Below are 20,961 nucleotides of genomic sequence, written 5' to 3'. Positions count from 1 at the left end.
CATAATGGGACCCAAAAGTGTACATGTTTTAGTAAAAAATTATTTACGTCTTACTACATTAAGAAGAAGAAGAAGAAGAAGTCTTATTACATATAGAAGAAGAAGAAGAAGAAGAAGAAGAAGAAGAAGAAGAAGAAGAAGAAGAAGAAGAAGAAATTTAGGCCGAAGGCCAAGCGCTGGGACCTATGAGGTCTTTCCGCGCTGAAAAGAAATTCGAGGGTAAAATGTTCAAAGGTGTAAAAAGAGGAAAACCTCGCAGTTGCAATATGAAACAACTGTTAGAAGAGGGTGGAAAGTAAAATGGGAAAAGATTATGAATGGAGGTACAGTAAAAGGAATAAAATTGGTTGCAGCGAGGGGCCGAAGAGACACTGCAAAGAACACTAAGTAATGCCTACAGTGCACAAATATTTGCAGTAAAAACAAAATGATGTTTATCTTTAGAAAAAGACACCAACAGCTCTCTCTCTCTCTCTCTAATTATCTCTCTGTCAATCTCTCTCTCTCTCTGCCATTTTAAACAATCTATCAAAGGAGGTGTCAATCACTGCAGTATTAAGGAATGCCATTTTAAACAGTCTTCCTTAAAAGGTCATATCATCGTCATCCAACCCTGGTAGGCTGTTACCTTTACAGTTTCTACTGACCCAATCCTGGTAGGCTGTTACCTTTACAGTATCTATTGACCCAATCTGGTGGGCTGTCCCAATCCTGGTAGGCTGTTACCTTTACACTACCTATTCACCCAATCGTGGTAGGCTGTTACCTTAACAGTATCTACTGACCCAATCCTGGTAGATTGTTACCTTAACAGTATCTATTGGCCCAATTCTGGTAGGCTGTTACCTTTGCAGTATCTACTGACCCAATCCTGGTGGGCTGTTACCTTAACAGTATCTATTGACCCAATCCTGGTAGGCTGTTACCTTTGTGGTATCTATTGACCCAATCCTGGTAGGCTGCTACATTTGCGGTATCTATTGACCCAATCCTGGTGGGCTGTTACCTTTGCGGTATCTATTGACCTAATCCTGGTAGGCTGTTACCTTTACAGTATCTATTCACCCAATCCTGGTAGGCTGTTTCCTTTACGGTATCTATTGACCCAATCCTGGTAGACTGTTAATACAGTATCTATTAAGAATAGACTATTTTTTTTTTCTTTCTGACCTTTAGGCAAAAAGAGAGAAGAATTTGAAAACAGACAACAGTCAGTCTTCCCAGTAACTGACCGATGATGTCTGCCTGAGGACAGGCCGTTATCTCCCTAGCAACTCGCTGGTACGTTTAAAAACCAGCTGCTGGGCGTCTGGTTGATTTACTGGTGGCACGGCCAACTCAACCAGCAATATAATAAAGATTTTGAAGAAAGTTACAAGCACTGATAATTCACTCAACAAATATACACACAATCACTTATTGCAATCATAAAATATGGAGAAGTGAAACTGCATAATTAATAAGTATACTTGGATAAATGGATGGCTACACACAAAATAAATAAATATATAAAACGGAGACCATCCTGAAATGCCTGTAGAACCATTATGGACAAAATCCATTAAGTGCAAGACAGTTTGGAACTCACTGTGTACATATATATATGTATGTATATATATATATATATATATATATATATATATATATATATATATATATATATATATATATATATATATAGTCTATACACATTTACCACAAGACTTGAAATCGATGCAGAAAAACAACAACGTACACACGAGTGCACAAAAACACTTAGACGCGATGATCTCGTCTGATGTAGTACATAATAAGACATTTTCTCTAAGGAGGTGATTAAATAATGTCCCTCAACTTATCGTGTTCAGCGAATCAAGAGACAGGACTAGCTAGGCTAAATTAGCTTTTTTCTGCTGATGCTCGCAGCCTGGCGACGCGCAGGCGTTACCGAAGGCTTGCCATTCAAAACATGTTTTATAACAAAAATGTAACATCTTGGAGACTACGATGTTACAATGAGGCTATAACAATTTGTGGAAATATATACTGTATGTATATATATATATATATATATATATATATATATATATATATATATATCAAAATATTATTGAGTATGTAAACGCAAAACATTTACAATAAAAATCGAAATCTTTATAAAAACACTAATATTAAAACTTCAAAGGAAGTAAATAAAAATATATATATATATAAATATATAATATTAAATATATATATATATATATATATATATATATATATATATATATATATATATATATATATATATATATATATATATATATATATATATATATATATGAGGCACATTTCAGAATGGAACAGTTTTGTTCATTAACGAGAAAACATTTTCTCATCAGCGTCAAAAGCTGTGCGCCTTAAATTTATCCCAGAGCATTTCAGTAAATGAACAACAAACAAGAGGCCTCATAAGGCCGCGAATCAAAGACATTACCACAAAAATGTTAATGAGCTAAAAGATGAAAAAAAAAAATATGTATCACCAACGCTGCCATCACTCTCAACATCATATGAGCAACAACACTGACCTTTCCAGGAGGGTGACAGACAAGACGAGGAGGAGGAGGAGGAGGAGGAGGAGGAGGAGGAGGAGGAGGAGGAAGCATAGACTGGCAACCGGCGCAGGATTACCTACGTGCATGTTTTAGGGTGAACGTCCCATGGTGTGTGTGTGTGTGTGTGTGTGTGTGTGTCTGAGGACGGCCCTTACAGACTTCATACATCGGTGCGTCTTCCTTACCCTCACTCTCGTTCTCACTCTCACTCACATCCTTTTATCCGCTCTCATAAAGCGTCAATTATATATCTCTTTTTCTCGAACACGAACGCAGACACCCACATACACTACTTCGGCGTTATACGGGTTGGAAGGAAAACGAGAGAGAGAGAGAGAGAGAGAGAGAGAGAGAGAGAGAGAGAGAGAGAGAGAGAGAGAGAGAGAGAGAGAGAGAGAACAGAACCCTAATCCTTTATTCAATAAACATACGTTCACCTCTATACGGCTCGGAATAGACTAGAACCCCCATGTATTTACGCGCACACACACCCGGTACATAGGCCTATGTCTAATTGCTCGACCAACTAATTGAATAATATAGGTGAGGTATATTCAAAGGCTCCTTTTCCATTATCTATCTATTACATCTGTTGCATCTTTGCTCCATTAACAATGTCTATTATCTTGAGTACAGGTAGGCATATAAGCTATCCAGCAGCATATTTCTATACGAGGTCTTTTGAAGATTTAAGTTAACACTCAAGTTCTACTTTAATATGGCCAGTATACACCTTTAGAATGAGCTTTGAAACAACAATGTTCTTATTTAACTCATGAGCTCTGAGCTGTGAGAGAGCGAGAGAGATGCTTTCTGAGTGCAAATAAGCAACAGCTCTAAAATAACACATTATCAACGGTGAGGAACTGTAAGATGGTTGACTGAACGAACACCAAATATTTAACATAATCGAGTTCTTGCTCTAAATACGACTGACTCTTCATTTCAATATATAACCAATTGCTTAATTTCTATTTTAGTTTCGTCTCCCATCAAACATGCATATTGCTTTAATAACAATATCCGTTAGAGCAGTTCAATAATAATCAAACATGTATAGGTTCAGTATGGATCGCTGAAAACTGCTGGCTCGAAGCTTACGACTGAGCCGCGAATAAACCGATAACCGTATTACGCAATGGCAGACTTGTTAATGAACTTGCACTGAACGTCAAACAGAAATTACGTGATGCTCCGATGCCTGGCCATACAAGCATAGCAACACGGTACGGCAGCGGGTTTTTTTTTTTTTTATGAACAATCGAAAGAGTCTGAGGCGCCAGGTTACACAGACCAACGTACAAAAATGATGTGATGTCTCTTTTCCGTTCATAATTTATTTTCGTGAAGAAAATATACACACATTATTTATTTATATATAGGATGTGTGTGTGTGTGTGTATAACTGAATCACGAAAATATGGAACGTAATGAATATATATATAAAGACAAAACCCACGAAGGAAAGAGAAACAAACAATGGGGTGCTGTGAGGCCTTTCGACTGTCGTCCTTTACTCAGCAGACTGCTAAGTAAAGGACGACAGTCGAAAGCCCTCTTTCCTTCGTGGATTTTGTCTTTATTTAAACAGTATACACACACACACACACACATATATATATATATATATATATATATATATATATATATATATATATATATATATATATATATATATCCATACTAATCTTGCTAGTTCCATATCTAAATGCAGTATTTTTCCTGACAAATGGCTCCTCACTCCTCAGTCATCTATAAATTTCATCACCATCTCCAATGCTGCATGACACAAAAGGGTTCTATGAGATTCTGCTACTCACCTCTCTCTTGCACTTTATCTTCCACAATTCTCCACACATCTCCATAGCTCTCATCCAAGTCTCCCAGCTATTCAGGCACCATCATCCATAGCTCTCATCCAAGTCTCCCAGCCATTTAGGCACCATCAAGAGTCCAAATGACATCATGTGCAATTCTCCCAGAAGTCATGCGAAAGACACGTCTAATCCATCTCCTCATTTCTATCTTTAATTTATCTACTTATGGAACGTTCACAATTTCTTTCATGTCATCATTTCTAACTGTACCTGCAATCTGACACCTAACATTTTTCTTTAGCTTTCCTCTCATACAAACAACGTCTTTCATAGTTTCATGGTCATACCATGGTTCAATTCCAAATACTCCAGTAATAAGAATTGTACTAGACCTTATTTATAATCACACTTTGTATGCAATTTCAGACTAATTTCTTTCAAAACCTTATTCAGCTTTCTATATGTTCTGACTTGCATTTTTTAGTCTTTCACTACATTGCAACATAAGAGGACCTGTTTTAGATATCACTGTTCCTAAATATTTGAAAGATTCAACCTAGTGGCCTAAATACTTTATCCACCCAATTTTATTTCGTCCCTTTGCACAAATTCTTTCTTCATTACTATTGTCTTTCCCTAAGACTCAATTCCAATCTTTCAAGGTAAATGATATGTATGATTTTATTAACGACCCATCCCTCCTTTTGACAGGAATTTTCATCTTTATCTTTCCAGCTACAGATATTTTTCATCAATAATTCTGGGGGTTACCCTAACATCAACGGCTCTCCCTGAAAGCATGGCTTTGCTGGCAACATCAGCCTGCTTGCCCAGATACAGATTCTTGACCTTCATTTAAAGTCACTAGCTAGACGTGAGTAATTGGCACATTCTACTCCACCTTCATCTATTCCGTGAAATTTATCTACATGTACCTTCGCTTTAGTCTATTCTTTACTGTGCCTACAAATCAAGATACAATCTTAAAAATAAAAAAAACATAAATCTTTCCACCTGCAAAGGACTCTGTATCTCACTTTGCTTTTCATAAAGGAACTATTGTAAACATTCACTGAACACACCAGAAAGACATCTTACCCAACCTCAATACAGATGTAGCATCCTACTTGATCACCTAACCTACGTGACCTTACCAAGTTTGTGTCTTATGGGCAATTCACTGCTTTACATATAATTATGAGGCTCTAAACTTTAATTGCCATGGTTATAATAGTAATTACATGAAATCTTTCAGGTTCAAGATTTCGTCAAAGGAATACTGCCACAATACGTACACAAATGAGGATGAAGGCTCATATGGGTCCCACCAGAAATACTTTGCCTTACAGTGCTCTGCACACAAAAGGAATGTACAGGAAAGAAAATTGAAAGAAGGTACAGAGAAGCTGACAAGAGAATGGCAAGAAATGTAATTGCAAAAATCAATCTTGATACAACAAAATTCAAGGTAATTTTAGACAGTAATTAAAACAAATTCACTTATGGTAAAATTCTGATAAAACCCTTCTTTTTTTCCAAAATATATGACTTCTCACATTTCTTAAAATTAGCAACATTTTTCCTTACCTTTAAATGACTGCTGAAGAGAATATAAAACATAAAAACAGGTATTTAAATGATACAGTATAACTAAAATACCTAGAGTGCCAACTCTTTCAAGGAAAGTTGGGACTTACATCAGTAAAAAAAAAGTGTGAAACAAAGATATGGCTCTACTCACGTAATTTCCAGGCTCGTTTTGAGAGGTTCGGTGATCTACTCATGTTTGCCGTTCAGTGACACCCGCAATGACGCACCAGCCATACAGATGCTGATATCCATTCAAGCCATACCTTGAATATTTCTTTTAGTCACAAATACTATGCACAATCACTTAACACTTGGCTAACTGAAATGTCATTCGGGCAAGCTATACCTTACAGCAACGACAGCTGTTTAAAAGTACAAAACTGCTAAAATATTATAAGGTGTTATCAGTGATTTTGTATTTGATTTCCTTTTCAAGTTGCAATTTGTTATATATCACCTTTCTGACACGATTACTCAGCCCAGTAGCACCAATGGAAGCAATTTTGTTTGCCAAGCAATAATACTGTCTTCAACTATCTTAAATGTCTATCAGACTTCAATATAATTCTAATGTGTAACAGTCTTTTACAAAAGTTCACAGCTTCATTCTTCATATGATCATCTTACAAACATCCACCTGAAAAAAAAAAACAATAAATATAGTCATACAGTTCATATGCAAGGATATTTGTTAAAATAGTCATAACTTTCCTTAAATTCACTTTGATATTTACAGGACAATGCTTAACGTGATACTGTAACTATTATCGTTACAAAGAACAAAGCAATACTTTCACCATATGACCTTCATGAAAATATAAAAATGGGTACATTACACAGCTTGCACCTCATACTTGAAAAGTTAGGGTATATAATTAATTTAATTTTGTCAATGAAACAGACATAAGTTTTGTTCACAATACTACATTTCTATTAAAGCCATGTTCCTAACACGTTTAAATCTGTGTCCATTATTCTAAGTATGGTTAGGAATATATACCATTAGACCTATTTATGGCAAGATTCTCAACGTAGAGTAAACAAGAGAGAGAGAGAGAGAGAGAGAGAGAGAGAGAGAGAGAGAGAGAGAGAGAGAGAGAGAGAGAGAGAGAGAGAGAGAGATGACGATTACAATATGCATTTTAGAGTAGTTGGACAATAAAAGCAAAAAATGTCATGACTTCAATCTAAATTTACTGGTTGTATTCACTTCAGTACCACTTAATTTCAAATTAGCCTCAACTCACAATCATTATATATTCCACATCAGAGATTATTAAGTGTAGGTAACAGGGCTACAGTCTAACCATTTTAACAAGCCGTAAAAATGTTGCAGATATGTAATGTAATGGAAGCATAGCCTTATTAAAACTGACATCTATAAAAAACCAAATAACGTCCCAATACTCTGATAAAAGAGAGAACCCAGATTGACAGACTAAGTACATTTAATATGTCCCTGTGCTCCATTAATTAAATCCAAGTTCAATTACTGTATCTCTTTTGCATATTGTACTCTATTGTACTGTTAGTTATATAAACTGGTCATCAGAAATGCACCTAATCTCAAGTAATCTGTCAAACAACAATAAAACATCTTCTAGGTCAATTCCACAAACAATCAAAGCCCACAAACACTTAATATCATATAGCCCACACAGAAACAGCCCAGCCTAGCAATTATAATCTAACAACAACAGGGAAAAGGTCTGAACTTCCTGGGAACCTCCTTTTCAAGAGATACCACACACTGTAATTTAACCTGTTACAAAATTACAAGGGAAAGTCTGAAAGTGAAATTTCATCGCACTGTCTTTCTCTTGGGGCATAAAAACATCCAAGCAGACAGGTGATGGATGGAGCAACATACACAGTACATATAGCCTACAGTGAACCCCTGTATTCGCGGGGGATGCGTACCGCACCCCCTCCCACGGTAAAATCTGCGAATACTTAAAACCCCTCTAAAAACACTTACAACTGCCCATTTTGATAGTTTAAACGCAAGAAAAACCCTGTAAAAATGCTTATACCTGAGTATTTTAATAGTATTGTCACAAAAAGTGTATTTATTCATAAAAATTATATGAAAATACAGTAATTAGGCTAGTGAATATTTCTCAGTGAAAAATATGGCGAATGGGCGAATTTTCCACGAATAATGGGTAGATATGTTCCAAAGAGAAATCCGCGAATGCATGAGTCCGCGAATCGTGAGAACGCAAATACGGGGGGTTTACTTATCTTCTGTACTGTCTGACATACTGGTAAGCTTTGGTAAGAGAGAAAAAAGCCTGCTTAACTTACCGGTCCAAGAACACCGATACTGGCAACAAACTTAACCCCAGTGAAACATTTCTCCATTATCAGTAAATAAAAAACTGCATGTCTACCTTGAAATTAGGTAAATGAGGAGAGATCAGAACTGCTAGCCTAGAATAGGCTCCAGAGTATCCTTTAAACATCACACAGGATTATAAAGCCCTATGATCTGTAATTTATGAGGAAAAACAAACTTCTGGACAGAGAATGTAATTTGCTAGGTATTCACTCCCTTCTTCACTAGTATTAATAATTTTATAACATGCCAAGCATATTCACAGCACCACTTGTCACACCAACCAAAACTGAAGCCTATTGGACGATGAAAAATGTTGCAAATATTAATCCCAAGTCATTTTTTATTTATTGTACAAGACAAAATGCAAAGTACAAAGTTGATGATGAACCACTGTCACAATCCAGCATCTCTGCATATATGGTATGATGCTATTTCATTCAACAGTATGAGTGCAAAGTCTATCAAACAATCTCACAGATGATGTATGAGTAATAAGAAAATGTTTCATACAGCAGTTTAGTGTTTTTAAAAGCATCAAAATGCATTCCTTTCTTGAGTAAAACAGAAGATAAATGCAATGAATCAATCAAAGCCATCCAAATTAACTGGAATGCCTTCATTCAGCAAAATTACTGACAAGTCAGATGATCAATAAGTCTATCACTAAAAGTTTATAGTGTCAAATACTGAAAATCAAGTGAAACACATACATATGATCTATAAAAGTAACATGCACTTCAATTTCAAACATGCCTGCTGTTCACACAGTAATGTCCAAAAGTTAGGTATCACAGGCCTACTATAATACAAAATCGTATAAGAAAGTGTCGAACCCACAGACTTATCAACATGAGGGTCTGCAATACGCCCAACACCGATTTCATTATGTCCAACAATTGTAACTTTTCTCAAAAATACAGTACACAGGCTATTACCATGATCTTATATAGCCCAATAACCATACTATATTAGTAAACCGTCATGCTCTACCACTGTACACATTTTCAGAAAAGTGCATGAGCTAGACTAAGGTCCATCTGGGATGAGTAGCTATTCTCAGAAAGAATACTTCCATTGGTAGGGTGAGGCTAACCTAGCAATCCGTCAAGTCCTAAACCCATATGATTTTAACATCCTAACATAAGTGATGGTTTTACACCTGTGTGGGCTCCATCTGGCAATGCTACGATACTTTACTCATCAAAACAGAGTCAATATTTGTAAAATAATGGTTACAGTATTTTGGTGTTTTTTTTTCAATTGTGTTTTTTTCAATTGTGTGGAATGTTATGTACAATGTTTGGACCCGCTGTGTATGGTCAGGTTAGCATTAATTTCACGATTTTAATATTATAATTCATTGCACTCCAGGTCACTTTAGGATGGGGGCACCAGACATGTAGGAACTGGCATCGGGTCCTGGTCGCTTCAGCAGTAAGTCATTTAGGCCGTAACATCCAAACTGGCAAACGGTCGAAATGGGTGTATATAATACTTTGATCCCCAAGGGGATAGTACTAAACACAGCGTCCCAAGGAGCTTCCGCCATGTCTTACGGCCTAAACTTCATTTGGCCTAAAGCTGTGGCGGCCTAACAGGTTTGCGGCCGAAAACAATATGGCCTAATCATCCCAAACTCCTGGCATCCTAGGTCAGAGGGTACTGTTAGAATGAATCCCTGTACTTCACTCTACAGGGCTTTAGGTAGAGGGTCCAAAGCAAAACCCTTAGGCTAGTGATTCCACAGAAAAGCTCCGAGGGATCCCATGTTTAGCACCAGCCCTCGGAGATGAATACAAAAACGTAAACAAAAGCCGAAAAACTTATCAAAATTACCTCCCTAAATTTCTCAAATTACCTCATCTGTATTGCATTATATAAACCCTTTTTATATGGTTCAATCAAAAAATGTTATTAATAAACACTCCCTGGGCAGAGCTCTTCTGCAGAAATACTAAACCCCAAAGGGTAACCAAGACCTGATACCCTAGAGTAGGTCAGAGATGATAAACTTAGCATGCATCCCATTTACCATTTGGCATTGTGACATTTGTCCTTCACTCATTTTTGGTTCCTTGTTAAAATCCTGGTTACCACCCCATCCTCCCTTAACTGTTAGCCTATAGGCCTAAACTGCATAAGGAGGTAGTGAAACAAAATTACATAGTTTGCATTAACAATATGGGTTATAAATGGGTAATCCTACAGTTCAGGGGTCCAAATTCACTGCTTCCTTGCTTGTGCGTGTTCAAGTTTTCTTTACAAGTTTCAATTTCTTCTTTCGACAAATCTGCAAACAGCAGCCAATTTTTGATAAATCTGGAAAAAATGAGCATTTTATCTGCCCACAGAAGCAGAGATTTACGATTTTCTCAAAATCCTATGGGTCCGTATCCCCTAAGACATGTTTTTGTTTATTTAAGTTCCCCCTTTATTACCTATTTATTTTTTATATCAATCTGCTTCTGTAAGAAGATAAACTGCTGATTTTATCATTGTTTTCCAAGATTCAATAAACATTTGATAAATCAGTGCGCTGATCTTGACTTTAATTAGTGCAGTGAATTTGGACACCTAAACTGTACTGGGATTATCTATAAATGCATAAAACAGAATTAAACTAAAGGAAATTATATACAGTTCACATAGGCTAACCGGGCAAGCAAGTAATAAGGTCTGAACTTCAGACTTGAGGGAGTCTGAACTTCAGACCAGAGGGAGTCTGAACTTCAGACTAGAGGGAGTCTGAACTTCAGACTAGTGGGGTAGGCCTGCTACCCTACTTTCTGTCATATCACGATAACCATCACCCAAAATACACTTGAAAAAAGCAACACACGCAATCACAAGCACCCACATAACCTACCCACATACACTATGTTGACAAATTCTGGGTCTGCTTTAGCGTCTCTGGGCTAAGGATGAAATAAATGCCCACTATACCCTAAAAGACTAAGGCCTTCCACCCACAAATCGAGAAAAAAGGACTTCTATAAGCATCGAGGTGTTATAAACCGAGTGATATAAGGTAGATCACAACCGTAGATATATAAATAACAATACAATAATGACAACTGTCAAACCGTTAAATATATAAAAAAAGACTCGCTGGTAACCCATTTCGGAAACCTGGGTACCGTTATCTTTTCTCGCTTCCTCGTTTCTCTTTCGCAATCTCCCCTTCGTATGGAACTAAATCCACTGCATTTTTACCCTCCCATCAACAAAATGCCGAAAAATCCGCATAAAGAACAAGACGGGACACAAATTCCACGAAAAATATAAGCTTCGGAAACGGTGAAATAAAAGCTTCGTCTGCAATACTCACCCGAAATTGACGAGACGGAGCTTCTCCCTGATAAAATCCAGCATTTCCCCGTTTTCCCCCGACCCCGCACCATTCATCGGTCCAATGTGTCACCGAAGGATTGACAGATAATTGAAATTCGGTTGACAAATAATTGAAATTCAGTTCACGTACCACAGGTAACAAAAAAGAGATTGTTTTCCCGAAGCTAGGATTGGCACCTTCTTCTTCTTCCTCCTTTTCTCCCTCACGCTTGGGCTCTCTTCCTGGATCGTCTTTCAACAGACGCACAGACACGGTTGATTTCTAGGGATGCCTAATTCTTATAAAAAAAAAAAGTCTGTATGAAAGTTTATAACGATATAATTAACATAGGAATACAAATTTTCGTAATCACGTTTCATATGGATTCATGTGTTCGTCCCTTGTTATGTAACACTGAAATGAAATTGGAATTAAAATTTAACTGCTACAGACTATGAATACAGTAGTAATCTGGTGATAAATATGGCACTGTTTTTTTACTACATTTGAGTTTTTTAGCTCTGATAGAGTTTTATGCGACACTTCCACAAGTATATACAAGTTTTGTGTTCTGTGGTATGATAAGCTGACTTCTTATTTCATATTACACAATCGGCTACTGAAGACTTACTGTATTTTCAGGTTTCTTGGGAGAAGTAAGAAACATTCAACCTTCTCTTGCGTGTGCACGAATAATTTGGCAATAAGTGCGAGAGCACTTCTTTCTCCATGCTCGTGAATTTTTTCTTGATCTCATGTTTCAAGCCACACGCTTTTAAATGAAAACCTTGTTTTATTGGGTTGGTAATTTAGCTTCACCAACTGATATTGCTTCTTTCAAAAGGAGTTATAGTTATCTGTTATTTGAAATTATATGTTTTATTTACAATGACAAGTGTTTTAGCTGCTTTGCTGCGATATGCTGAAACATTATTCTGAAGGGAATATTTTTGGGGTCTGGCCTTCTGATAAGTAACAAAGACTATACACTCTGGGCAATTTTTAGTATCTTGCATCCATGTATGAATAAACTGATAACATATAAGCACCAATTACAAACCCACAAGCTATTAAAGTTGTTTTCTATAGTAGTATCGAACAGTTACAAAGTTAACTGCAGTTATTCACTTTCTATATCTAAAATGGATAGAACATAGAATTTAGGCCAAAGGCCAATCGCTGGGACCTATGAGGTCTTTCAGCGCTGAAACGGAAACTGGCAGTAAAAAAGTTTGAAAGGTGTAACAAGAGGGAAACCTCGCAGTTGCACTATAAATCAGTTGTTAGGAGATTGTGGAAAGTAAGATGGAAGAAAGAAAATGTGAACGGAGGTACAGTAAAAGGAATGAAAGGGGTTGCAACTAGGAGTCAAAGGAACTCTGCAAAGAACCTGCAAAGTCTACAATGCACCACCGTTTATCTAAAAAATGCTGGTTTTGCTGTCTGGATGTCAGCAGCTTTGTATGATCTACAAGGCAATTCTGCTCAAGGTAGATGACAACAGATATTGTAATTTAGACCTACATTAGAAGATGGTCAGTCTAGTTCTCTACCTAAAGTTGTTTCAACAAGGGATTCTTAAAGAAATAGTTTATCTGCTCATTTGCAGAACATCAGCATCCAAATTGGGTCATGCCAAATTATCAAATCAATCAACACTAACTAAAGTCTCTCATTCCTTTTAATGTTAAGCAGCCAATATTCTTCCTGGTGTGTAGTTAACAAGTTGGAGAAAGATTATAATACTTATCAAAACCACCCAGTCGTAATAAGACTCACAACAATATTTTGCCTGAAGTATTTGGTCCCATCTGCAACTTTTGGGGTTTTCCCACCTAGTTATCCAATTAGGATTGGGGCCAATTCCACTTGTAAAATTGGGTTGACCTGTCTGGCTGGGCCTATGGTATATTAGTCACAAGGAAAGATCTACAGAATAAGCTAAGCTTTTTTCACATTTTACTTAAAAAACTGAGGCTTTATGGACAAGTGACAAATTGTTTGATAGTAAATGTCTTGATAAAAAGTTCCTTAAGGAACCATAGAGCTCATCTTCAAGAAAATGTTCTCCTAATTGAATAATTCACAGGTCTACAATTGTCCCCATAAATTTCATTACATTATCCTTTTTATATATGAAGCAAAGGCTTGCTGGATGAACAGTTTGAAGGTCTTATTTACCATAGACCTGATAAAAACAAAAATTAGGGTGAATAAATAGAACTGGCCTTAAATGCATAAGAAACAGACTTTCCTCCTGAAAGGTGGATTAAAAGAATCAGAAAAACAAAGCAGGGAAAGAATTCCAGGGCATTCAAGCAGATGAAAATATGAGAACCATTAAAAAACCATACAATACTGATAATTCTTTTTTTATTCAAATAATCATTTGATTAAAATATTCATAAAAGAGTAACAGGATCCTTGTTGCAATAGAATTTAATTTTGAATTTGAGATTGTGTTGTCCACAGAGCCTTGATTTACCATTTGTTATTTGGCATAGTGATGATAACAATAACAAAATCATTTCATACATGGTCATCTCAAACTTTAATCACTTAACCTGCTACAACAGATTAAAAGATAAAAAAAATTTGCCTTCACTGTACTGTATATTGAGCAAACACCACTGAAAGCAAAAGAATACTCTACTATAGTACCCTCATATGGAAAATAACACAACATTAAATTTTCACCCAAAAATACCATAATTTATTGGTCAAGAATAAGTTAACATGCTAAGAAGGGATTAATCGTAACACAGTGCTACCCAGATGTCATGACTTCTGCAGCAGTAGCTGCAAAAATAATCATTATGTTATGTAGAAATTCGGGCCCTTTTATTTGTACAAATGACGAAAATCAATATAATAAAATAGCTGACGATACCTGAATAAAAAGAACAAAAAGACTGCATTTGTATAAAAACTAAAACATAATTATACATTCTCCTAAACTTTATCGATAATAAAATGGTTGAGAATTGAATGTAGGGATCTCTAGGCACAATCTAATTCTATATGTATTGTAATGTAAAGGATATGAAAAAGGGATGTACAGTAACTACTCTGGAAATATTACTTATAAAACTCATGATCTGATTCGTCCTTTTTAACATTATTCTTATAAGCCTTTTCAAAGTCTTTGGACAAAACAATATAACGGTTCTCTCTGACTGCATGCATGCCAGCTTCCTGACAGATGGCATTAATATCCGCACCAGATATACGGTCAGGACGGGCAACGTAATCTTCAAGATCGACATCTTCATTTAAATTCATCTGGCCAGTGATTGTGGAGAAAATGAGACGTTTCTGTCTTCTATCTGGCATGGGAAATTCGATCTTACGATCCAGACGACCTGGACGCGCAGCAATGCTGGATCTAAGGTGTCTGCTCGGTTTGTAGCCATTATAACCTGTAATAAAGAAATTTAAAAATGACTTTAAACCACCAGAAATGTAGTACATAACAAAAATTATACAAGTGGTTGAAAATCTCATGTACGATTAGCTAAATGTGCAGTAAAATGTACCATTGTTATAATACTAAAAACCTATTAAATTAAAAAAGAAAATCCCTGAAAAATACCAAATTAAAGTAATTTGTATTTTTCCTATGATCCAAATCTATGAAAGCAGAGGTTTGTATTCCTGTCAAAACAAATTACAAAGGCAGCAACTAATGACTTGAAAGCTTACTAAGGCACATTATTTTTTGGTAAATAAGAACAAAAGCCCTTCTGGGATCAATTTATAAGCTATGTAACAATGTCTTAATTAATCTTTTATGATGACAAATTCTGTAGGGATACCCTTCTAGACAAGATGCATTTTGCAGATAAATCTCATCTCATAAGAGTAATGGAATTAAGCTTAGGTTAAAACTTATTTGGGAGCATTGTTAGCTGAAGGATATCCTGAAATCTCAATGTAAAGGATATACCATAGGGCCTTTGTAATTTTTTTGGATTCTACCCTAGAAGGCCAGATACTTGAGGCATCTAATAAGTTGTATACCTATTTCATATCTGATATAGTATCACTGTTTTTTTCTGTATTTAATACCTGTATATGAAACAGCAACATCATGTAACCAAAAAAATTTCTTATTACTGGTAACTGTCAACACATTACCAGAGAAAATCTTGCTCATTAAATGTATGATTCTAATAAATGCTGTTGTATTAAGACTGACTTGTGAAGGAAATTAGGAATTTTAAGTGTAAAATGGTTAGTTCTAAAAATAATTCCAACACCTTTGGATTTGAGCAATTCACTGCATAACAATATGCCTATTATAAGAATGATATGGGGGCGGGGGAACTCCCAATTACCTGAAGATACAGGTGGATTATAATCCTGCTTCTTACAATTCTATCACTTCACACAAGTATGCCACTGTTTAACACATTGTAGAAATTTCAACTAGAATGTTTTTTGTGATTATTTATAATTTCCAGGGGACAAATAATACTATCTCAAAGGTCATGACCATGTAAGCCATTACCTATTCCTAGTGAGGACTAAGACTGTATGTAAAATAAAAGACCACAAATACCTTAACATTTGTAGTTTGATCAAAACCATCCATCTGGTTAAGAAGTTCCAAAAGAATCCTCTGGACTTCTCGATCTGCTCCAGTTTGTGCATCAAATCTCTTGGTGGCTATGGCATCAATTTCATCAATGAAAATAATTGCAGGAGAATTTTCTCTTGCGAGCCGAAACACATCTCGAACCATACGTGGCCCTTCTCCTAAATACTTCTGTACAAACTCAGACCCCACAACACGGATGAATGATGCAGTTGTGTGGTGAGCAACAGCTTTTGCTAACATAGTTTTACCACAGCCAGGGGGCCCAAACATCAACACACCTCTGGGTGGGTCAATTCCGATTTGTTTGTAAAGATCAAAGTGAGTAAGAGGTAACTCGACAGCTTCACGAATCTCCTGTTTTTGCATGTCTAGACCTCCAATGTCTGAATATGTTACATCAGGTTTCTCATCAGCCTGTAACATTGAGATGGAGGAATCTGCCTCCGGTGGTAAGACATCTACTAATGCATTACTGTGTTTGTGGAGAGCGACTGATGCCGAAGGCTTGAGTAACTCTCGGTCAATAGTACTCAATATTCTCACATAATAATTAGAGCCAGTAGTTGATCCAACAATTCCAGTATTTTGATCTACAGCCTCTAAGAACTGACCAATTACTAGAGGTACACTCTGAATACGCTTAACCTGAAACAAACAAAAAATTACAATCAATGAAGGCATGTTTCCCCTAATGTCTATGATGTGACTTCTCATAGTACTTGGCAACTTTCAGGTGGGTGGGATAAGCATAGAATCTCTTGGGAAGATATAATATATAGCATGATCATTACAGTAATTAAAAATCAAAGCTATAAATACGGAAATTATGAGGGGGAAAAATATGGGAAGAGGTCAAAGTACTAACAAGAACAAACATGGACATTTGTTGTGTTCAGGAAGTAAGGCATAAAGTTGCTGGAACAAAAACCACTGGTAGTGATACATAAAACAAATATAAACTCTGGTGGAAAGACACTGAGACAAGATGGGTTACATGTACTTTTGTTTATGAGATACATCCCTGATTCAACAGTTGGAGGATGAGCGAAGCAGGGACTGTTTTTTTTTTTTTAATCTTTTTTAATTCTGTGGGTCAAAGACGAAATGGCTGATGATGTGATAGAATTGAAAAAGAAAGAATAATAAAAGTTCTTAGGCATGTGTTCTCAATAACTCTCCAAAATCAGGATGATCAGAAGGGCAAGTCAATGAAAAGTATGGGTGGCGTCAAAGTAAAAGATTGCAGGATTATACACTATACTTGGAATATGAAAGTTTTAATACTGACACTGGGTACACAGGGCCTATACGAGATATTTTGCAAAGATGGGAACATTTAATGTTAAAATTCAGAGTTGGAGTACACTGAAGACTGTATTATGAATAGGGAATTCAGGGAGAGATACAGTTAAGTTAGAATTAGAAGAAACAGATCTAAGAGACTGGGTAGTCTGGATATGTGATGAGAAGGGATGAGGAGCAGCTGGACAAAAAGACATGTGATCAGAAGGGATGATGAGCAACTGGTCAAAAAACATTAGATATGAAAGTAACAAGATGAAGACCTTTTGAAAACCCCAAGAAGATACAAAAAAATAGTGTGTGAAGACTTAGACCTGACAGCAGTCCAGGCAGGAAAAGCACATGACAGACAAAAGTGAAAAAAAATCATTCCTTATGTGAGCGCATGTGCACACATCAAAGAGGTTGGAAGAACTCGGACTTACACAGGTCATACACTAAAAAGGATGCTGATAGGACCACAAAAGAAACAGCTAAGGTAATGGTTTTGATGATGACAATGATAACTTCAAGTATTTGACATATGAGAAGAAAGTGTTAGCAAAATTTCCCACCGGAAACTTAAAATGTACACAACCAGGATGGGATATAAATGCTTAACATTATTTCAACAATGCTGAATGATGAGCTTGATAAATTGACAGATGCTGATACCCCAAAAACTTCTGATAAGTAACTGTCAAGCATTAATAATCTAAACTACAAAAGACTGGCAAACAGAAACACAAACAAGTTTGTACCTCCTCCTGTGCATGTCTATATTCTTTTTTCAGATTTTGTAGCTCATCTTTAATATAATCCTCTTGTACACGTAAGTACTCAAGGTTCTGGAGTAATCTCTTGTATGTATTATAGTCGTCTCTTGCTGACTCATCGCTGACCATAGTAAGTCCCCCTACAGCTGGACCTTTCACATCTGTAGTCTCTTCGACCTGTAAAACAAAAAATTACTTACAAATTTAAGTTAATATACCGTGAAAATTTACACCGAAGGGCAAGCGCTGGCACCTATGAGGTCATGCAGTGATGAAATGGAAACTGAGAATAACATGAACGCAGGTAGAGTAAAAGGAACAACACGAATGCAGGTACCGTAGAAGGAATGATAGGGGTTGCGGCTAGGGGTTGAAGGGACATTTTAAGAATCTTAAGTAATGCCTACGGTGCACTGCATGAGGTGCACTGATAGCACTACCCTCTACAGGTGAACACCTGGAATCCTGGTTATGTTAGGTGAGGGGGTCCAGGAGGCAAAGCCCCCTAGCAAGGTAAGGATGCAGCCCCAGGTTAGGTCAGGAAGGGGTCCAAGAGGGGCAAGCTTTCCTGGTTAGGTAAGCACATGGCTCCAACTAAAATATAGTTTTCTGTTGATTAGGTTAGATTAGATTTAATTTTTGGGATCCTTCCCGGCAAATGATATACTGTATACAAAATTAATAAAATTACGAAATAAGTACCCACTATCCTATATTAAGTTAGGTTAGGGGGTGCTAAGGGGGGCAAATTCCCCCTGTCCAAGTGAATGCCAACCCCTAAAAGGCCTATTATATTTTCATGTCTGAAATGCAATAATGGCTTAAAGTGAAACGTTGATAATTACAGTATGGTAGGCTAAGCTAATGCAAAATTTCTGATGAGAAAATGGCCCCCTCTAAGATTTACGAATTTTATTACATTGAATATTAGTCATCTGAAAAATTTAAAAATATTTTTCATAGACGCCATGCTATTTTCATAGGTTACTGACTGAAAATACACCAAAACCAACAAGACTTGGCCAATTGAGGTACATTTACGACCAACTTAAAATCAGATCCAAGCCATATTCCAACAGATGCATCTTAACCTAACCTTCGTTGAACGTACCCCGGCTTTGTTGTAAAGGTAGGAAACGTAGTAGCGTGCACATCGATGTGCGCACGATTATAATCACTTCATGCAATGGTTCTTAATTCCCTAATTACTCTCTTAATTCCCCAATAATTACTTTGTCATGCAATTGCTCGTAATTCCGTAAATAATTTTTCTCTGACCGAGCTTAGGGTGCTTTCCAATGTATCATTCTCAGCCAAAGTAACTCACGCCATTTTCACATAACTCTTGTACTCAACAAACTCTATATCTCATTCGCTTGTTAAATGTATCTACCTTATGCACTTTTTTGGCTAAAATACACAAGAAATTTACCTTTTCGGTAGCGACACTGATCCCTATTTCTTCCATGACTGGTGAACTTTTGCCTGGTCACAAACTTTCGACTTCTTTACTCATGTAAACAATGGCGGTACATCTTTCGAAATCAATGTCAAACTGGTACCACATCTTTTGGAAAACATATACAGTATATAGGATAGCATCGTGATGAACAAGGCAAATTTTTGTCAAAATAAAATCTTATAAAACTTTATTATTATATTCTATTCTTTCTTTAGTAATCAGTGAGAAAATTTCAGTTAGGTGTGCATGAGCTTACAAAAAAAAATGTGTATTTATTTAGTATGATGATGATTTGGCTGCATTGTTCATCAGTTAATACTCTAAGGTTTCTTTTGTCTTAATTACTGCTTCCTTTATTATTCATTTTTTTATGTTATATCAGTTGGCTCAAGTAGAACCAGCTGATACTGTACACACTTTATTTCGCCTTTGTTAAGTTTTAGCCTCTTGTCAATCCAACTGCTTGTTCTTACTTGTTTTCATCATATTGGTAATGATATTTTTATCTTTGTCCATTAGTAAATAAAATTAATCTACAAACAATCGTGGATTTTCCATATGCTGTGATAATTTTTTAGAGTGAATAACAAAGAAAGTTGGGCCCAAAACACTGTATTATGAAATCCATTTTTGCTGCACTTTTTAGTACACCGCCTACTATATCTTATTTTAATCTATAGATTAAAACTGTTCATATGCTAGCAAGGGCCCTCGCCTTATGGCAGCCCGTGTGTTGAGGTTTGAAACCCCCGGTGCGGTCCTCCTGATTCTGGGAGCTAACAGAGACGTTCGAAAAGGCATAGAAACACCTCTGTGCCACTGTTTCAAATGCTGCACTTTATTCCAGATTTTCGCTCTGTTTCCTAGGTAACTAATTATCTGAGTGATGTCACATGGATAACCTAAACGTTATGACATTGGGAAGGGAAACCCAATACCCTTTTCTGCCCAGGCCCGAAGACAACGCAAGGACGAAAGACTTTAAGATTTGGCCAAACAAAGAGATATGCCATTTCGTAATTGAGCAAAAAAGAAGCCCCACCTGTAGGGGGCCGGGTATTGCCATCAGTGCACCTCAAGTGGTGCACTGTAGGCATTACTTAATTGTCATTGCAGCAATCCTTTGGCCCCTAGCTGCAACCTCTTTCCATTCATAGTTTCTTCTATCTGACTTTTTACCCTCTCTG

General features: G+C 36.5%; 2 protein-coding genes across 11 annotated transcripts in view; both read right to left on the bottom strand.

Annotated features, from left to right (window-relative positions):
• kat80 (katanin 80) overlaps positions 1 to 11,918 on the bottom strand; it is a 214,553-nt gene extending 202,635 nt beyond the window's left edge. For 3 of the 10 annotated variants that reach the window (XM_067116953.1, XM_067116960.1, XM_067116976.1), the window contains exons 1-2: positions 11,653 to 11,882; positions 6,135 to 6,620 (exon numbers count right to left, since the gene is read on the bottom strand). In XM_067116953.1, coding sequence (XP_066973054.1) covers positions 6,135 to 6,177 — 43 coding nt within the window. In that variant the 5' untranslated portion in view covers positions 6,178 to 6,620; positions 11,653 to 11,882. Of the gene's footprint in view, positions 1 to 6,134; positions 6,621 to 11,652 lie in introns of all 10 variants that reach the window. The other 7 variants (XM_067116954.1, XM_067116961.1, XM_067116965.1 and 4 more) reach the window with 6 other exon arrangements.
• Positions 11,919 to 14,595: 2,677 nt separating this feature from the next.
• LOC136846166 (26S proteasome regulatory subunit 6B-like) lies at positions 14,596 to 19,871 on the bottom strand. Its single transcript, XM_067116950.1, is given in 5 exon segments — positions 14,596 to 15,024; positions 15,027 to 15,074; positions 16,217 to 16,900; positions 18,298 to 18,489; positions 19,745 to 19,871. Coding segments are annotated over 5 exon segments (1,251 nt in total). The 5' UTR covers positions 19,781 to 19,871; the 3' UTR covers positions 14,596 to 14,733.
• Between the last annotated feature and the right edge of the window lie 1,090 nt (positions 19,872 to 20,961).

This window comes from Macrobrachium rosenbergii, chromosome 14 (genome assembly GCF_040412425.1).
Source record: "Macrobrachium rosenbergii isolate ZJJX-2024 chromosome 14, ASM4041242v1, whole genome shotgun sequence".
Classification (NCBI taxonomy): Eukaryota; Metazoa; Arthropoda; class Malacostraca; order Decapoda; family Palaemonidae; genus Macrobrachium; species Macrobrachium rosenbergii.
Note: the sequence above shows the minus strand (reverse complement) of the source record. Positions and strands in the feature narration are given on the sequence as shown.